A 5,823-nucleotide genomic window follows, 5' to 3' on the forward strand; every position below is an offset into this window, starting at 1 on the left:
GATGACCATGATGACCACGATGACATGAATTGTTGTTGTTAAGTGCTGTCAGGTGGTTCCTGCTCATAGCGACCCTGTGAGTATATGGTTTCCAAAGATCAGATGGATTTGCACATTTTTGTTAGCAGTCCAGTGCTTATCCTACAGTGCAACACCAGAACACACATGCATATGATCAATTTGGTCATTAATATTATAATTTGGCTAGAGTTGGGATAAGAATATAAATCCCTTGGGTATAATGCAGTATATGTGTTAAGATAAAGATGATAAAATAGCTGTCAAAGAGAGAAATGATTACTCCTATAGGAAAACTGGTTAGTGCACTTCCATGGTATATGTTTACATGAGGAAATGATTCTATAATGAGTAATTGAGCATGGAGAAAATGTAGACCTCTGTTTATACAGGTGATAAGACTGCCCAATAACAGTTTTACCAGTCTTAGCAGTTTACAAACTGGTAAAGCATCTCCAATAACACACTGAAGGTGCTTAATTCCAGCCAGCGCTCACACCCCCAACTACCCCTTGAAGGTCTTGAATTCTGAAAACCTTGACACATGCACTTCTGCCTATTAAGCTTTGTTTTCTATTGGACTCAAAGTGAAAACATAAAAGAGAGGCTTTCTAATGTGTGCTTTAAAACTCTCATTACATATTTATCCATAATCTATGATGTTTCTGTGATCAGGAAATTGCAAAATGGGCACGAAATGCTTGAGGAATATTAAATTTTACTGCTTATTAGGACTGTGGCTGATTTCTGATTCACCAGGTGACCAAATTTTCATCAAAGCAAACCAAAATTGCTGGGTCTAATGTTCTTGGTGGAATTCGACTTTATTGATGGTCTATATCAGAACACTGGTTTGCTGCCTATATGCATCGCATTTCTGAGTTATGCCATGTGCTGATAGTAGATCCCTCTTTAAAAAGAAAATATTAGTTTCTGAACTATTTTACTTTCTGATACTTTCTGACATGTGATTGGTGTTGTTAAGTACCGTCAAGCCAATTCCGACTCACAGCGACCCTGTATAGGGTTTTCAAGGCTGTAAACCTTTATGGAAGCTGAAATTCTCATTTTTCTCCTGAACAGGTCGTTGCTGTTGGTAAGTGCCATCGAGTTGCTTCCGACTCACAGCAACCTTGGATAGGGTTTCCGAGGAGAGAGTGGTGAGTTTCAACTGCCAACTTTGCAGTTAGCAGTCCGGTGCTTCTCCTATATCTCCACACCAGGATTCCGAATAGGTCATTAGTCAGTTATTATATATTAAGTAGTCATAGTAGTTTATTACACAAAGAAGAACTGCTTTTAGTTGATATAAGAACAAAAAACAATTTTGAACGCTTCTTTGGATAATATAATAACCACCGAGAAGCAAAAAGGAAAATGAAAAAGAATCTTTAAAACTTTTCCTAAAATATATATGTGCGTAATTAGTTTCTGGAGTGAGTCCACATAGCTATGCTACATTTCCCAGAAAGTGATATTTCTCATCACAGTATGGAAATAGTCATTACTGCAGCTATATTGCCAAAGAATAGACTTATAGGGAGGCCTTGTGGGGTGCTGTGGGTTAATGTGCTGGACTGCAAAGTCGGTTTGAACTGCAAGCTCACCAACTGCTCCTCAGGAGCCCTATGCAGGGTTGCTATGGGTTGGAACCAACTCGGCACTTAACAACAAGAGTTAGATGGGTGGTCCAAATAATTGATACCTAGGCAAAGGGGGTTGGGTTCATCATGGTACTCAGGACTATCTTGTAAATGGCCTGCGTGCCTGAGTAAGGCACTCATCCTGTTGCAAAGAGGAAAGTTTCAGGCATAACAGAATACAAAACACCCAGAAACCATTGCCACAGAGTCAGTTCTGACTCATGGCAACCTCAGTTCTACTGAGTATAAAACTGTGCTCCCTAGGGTTTCCTTAGCTGTGATCTTTATAGAAGCAGATCGTTAGGTCTGTCTTCTGAAGTGTAACGGCCGGGGCACAAACCACCAACTTTTCAGTTAGTAGTTGTGCACAAACCATTGCCTGGCCCAGGGACACTTTAAGCATGAATACAACAAAGGAAGATCTTAGTTTCATGATTTGGATAAAGCAGCGCTTTCTCCATTCATCAGAGGAATGGAATTTGTTTTGATCTAAAACAAAGAGTCCTGGTGTGGCACTGTAGAATAAGCAGTTTACCGTTAATTTCAAAGTCGTCAGTTCAAATCCATTAGTCACTCCTTGGAAACCCTATGCAGGTTCCCTATGACTCTATGGTACTTAACAACAGCAACAACACAAGTCCCCTATAGAGACGAGTGGAGTGTGGGACCCTATCAAGAGAAGCAGTGACACCAGAGATGAAGGCAGAGATGAAGACATGGAGAGATGGAGCAGCTGGGGACTCTGGACTCTGGGAGGGAGTGGGGCAGTGTGTTGATGGCCAGGGGGCAGGTTTGCAGGGTGGGGTGTACCCTTTGGCTGTTTAATGATGCATGGAGGGGATTGTAATCATTGCAATGAAATCAAATAAGATAGGATGCATATAAAGCTAATGTTCTCCCATGTAAACTATCACTCAATTCACAATAAAAACTTAAAAAAAAAAAAAAAATCCCCTATAAACAGCATGGTATTTCCAAAGTAGCTCATTTATGAAAAACATTCTAGCCTGAAAAAGAATTTGCATAATATGCAGAAAGGCTATGCCAAAAGCATCTTTATTTTGTAAGTTTTTCCTTAATCGTTGTTGTTGTTAAGGGTCCCCTAGTCAATTACAACTAATAGCAACCCTGAATGGGGCTTGCAAGGAGTGACTGGTGAGTTTGAACCGCCAACCGCATGGTTCAAACTGGCCTCCTGGCCCAGAGCTTATTCTACAGCACCACACGGGGACTCCCAACTTTATTTAATTATCATGGATATTTTCCCCTATAAAACATACTGAATAAACTATCACATAATTCACAATCAAACATATGTATATTTTCCTCGTGTTATCTAAAAAGTAACACTAAGCCCTGAGAAAACTAACAGTGGAGTGGCAAAGAAATGAGCTGAAATAAAACAATTGTGAGGATGGTGCAGAGCTGGGCAACGTTTCGCTCTGTTGTACATAGGGTCACTATGAGTAGGAAATGACTCGATGGCACCTAAGAAGACAACATTCAGGCTTAGTAACAACAGCCATCGGTACACATCCATCTGATCTACTAGTTTATGTAAATGTTCAGCATCTTCAAAATGAAGAGATGCATTCAATTATCCAGGTAATGGTTGCATCTCCATGGGTACAACTCTCTTCTCCTCATGGATTTCGCTCAGCATTCAATGAAAAATTTCTTTGTCTTTGACTGACAGAAATAAAAACAAAACAAAACAAAAAAACAAACAGAAACTAGTTTCAGGGGACCAACTGTTAAAACAAGAAAAAAGAGAAAAACACAACGTCTATCTCCTATTTAAAATGTCTATTGGTAAAATCTAGACACCATGCTATCAGCAGCATCTGGAGATGTGTGTTTGCATTTTATAACCATTTCTTTGCCTTCAGTTCAGAGTTCTGGTACGGTGCTGTAGAACAAAGCACTTGACCACAATGCCAGTTTGACCACAGGTTAGCAGTTCAAACTCACCAGCTGCACCTTGGAAACTTTATATAGAATCGCTATGAGGCAGCACTGAGTTGTCAGCACCTAACAACAACTATTGTATCCGTCCAGTCACTTTTCTGATTTGGACTGGTACAGATAACTCTGATGACTCTACTTCACCTGACTATAAAGAGAGGGACATCATTTGTGTTTCAAATGAAGAGAGATGGTGTTGTCGTTGTGAAGAGCTGTTGAATTGGTTCCAACCCATAGCGACACTTTATAGGGATTCTGAGGAGTGGCTGGTGAGCTTGAACCACTAGCCTTGAGGTTAAAACTGACTTTGCAGTCCAGCGCATTAACCATATCATTAATATTAATGATATTAATATCATTAATATGAAACTAACACATTAGTTTCATAGCCTCATCTTCATCAAATTGCAAGGAACTTGCTCTCATTAAAAATGAACTTGCATTAGGCAGAATCTATGGCTAAATATTTGTTCTTACTAATTTTCAACACTGCCTGTAGATCAGAAGTACAGAAAGTATAGTAGACAGGGTTGAATCTCTACTGCTTGTGTCACCTGCATTCATTTCCTGAGATGACGCTATCATTTTCTCCTCTGATTTTCTCTCACTCTTTTATAATTTATGTTCCTACTGTGCTCACTGGAGTCCTGGTGTGGCACTGTAGGATAAGTACTCATCACAAGATTGTTATTGTTGCCATTAAGTGTTGTCAAGTCAGCTCCGGCTCATAGAGACCCTGTATCGGGTTTCTGAAGAGTGGCTGGTGAGCTTGAACCACCAACCTTTCAATTCAAACAGAAGCACATCAGCACACAGCCCCGCACAGGGACTCCACAAGGTATTTGGTTCAAACTCACCAGTCGCTCCTTGGAAACCCAATACAAGGTCCCTATGAGTCTGAACTACTCAAAGGCACTTAACAACAACAACTGTGCTTGCTTACTGAGCTGCTTGCTTGATTCTCTGACAAATTTCTAAGAACTTGTTGTTGTTGTTGTTGTCAGGTGCCATCGAGACGGAACCGACTCATAGCGACCCCATGCACAGCAGAACGAAACAATGTTCGATCCTGGGCCAACCTCACTACCGCTGCCACACTTGAACTTAGGCGACATCTTATTGATTTTGTTTCTATTTTTCGATTGTGGTTAGTTGCGTTCTGTTTAATCGGTCCCCCCTCCTTCTTGGGATGTTAAAATTTGAATTTAGCTTTAAATTTATTTATTTATTTTAAATTTTAGCAATGAAACACAAATACTGCACAAAAATAGAACATGTTTCAGTTATGCTGTTTTTTAAGTGTCATCAAGTTATTTGACTCATGGCTACCCTGTATAGTATTTCCAAGGAGCAGCTGGTGTGTTTGAACTACCACCATTGTGGTTAACCCTCTAATGCTTATCCTGAAGCACTATACAGGACTCTTCTCAGTTACAGAACACTTTAGATATAGAAACAAAAATTTTAATTTAGCAACTAAAGTTTGATAGGCAACGGAACCTCTCTTTTGAGGTTTGAGTTTTTAAGTTCTATCAATAGTTTCACATTCCTGGGCTCTCAATCACACACACACACACACACACACACACACCCCTTAGAAATGTCCACACAATAATATGGATGTACTACAAACAAGTAAGAGTATCTCACAGTGCTGAACATGTCTGAGATATGAGGAATTAGCTTAATGTTTCAGAAGAAAATTAGAATAGTTCTTCTTTAATATACCCAGAGAAGGAAAAGCTAAGCCTGATAGTGAGTCTGTCCAGTACCTTGGTAAACATGGGCTTCCCGTGCTGGGTGACCATGGCACACTGGTCGCAGTCCACCGTGATGGATGAGTTGTGATATGATTCTTTCGAGTGTTTGAGAATGTAATACAGGTCGGTCACCCCTCCTTCAAACACAGTGCTAAAGTAACGGGGGATGAGGGTCCTGCCGATCGCTAGGAGAGAGAATAGAGAAACAAACCATTAACACCAGTATTAGATGCCTGGCAACTCACTTTATAACCAAATCTCCTATACTACTGTGCAAATTATCTCAAGAAAACATTGCTGTCAATTTCAGCATATGGCGGCCTCACGTATAACAGAATGAAATGGCGCCCAGTAGATGAAAGGAGCTCTGGTAGCGTAGTGGTTACGAATCAGGCTGTGAACCTTAAGGTCAGAGGTTCGAAACTACCAGCTGCTCC

The 5,823-nt window shown here is 40.3% G+C and overlaps 1 protein-coding gene across 3 annotated transcripts in view; it reads right to left on the reverse strand.

Annotated features, from left to right (window-relative positions):
* Positions 1–5,823, reverse strand: part of LDB2 (LIM domain binding 2) — a 602,558-nt gene that overhangs the window by 121,473 nt on the left and 475,262 nt on the right. For all 3 annotated transcript variants that reach the window (XM_006872482.1, XM_006872483.1, XM_006872484.1), the window contains exon 3: positions 5,399–5,571. In XM_006872482.1, the coding sequence (XP_006872544.1) occupies positions 5,399–5,571 (173 nt within the window). The remainder of the gene's footprint in view (positions 1–5,398; positions 5,572–5,823) is intronic.

This window comes from Chrysochloris asiatica, unplaced genomic scaffold (genome assembly GCF_000296735.1).
Source record: "Chrysochloris asiatica unplaced genomic scaffold, ChrAsi1.0 scaffold00200, whole genome shotgun sequence".
In the NCBI taxonomy this organism is placed as follows: domain Eukaryota; kingdom Metazoa; phylum Chordata; class Mammalia; order Afrosoricida; family Chrysochloridae; genus Chrysochloris; species Chrysochloris asiatica.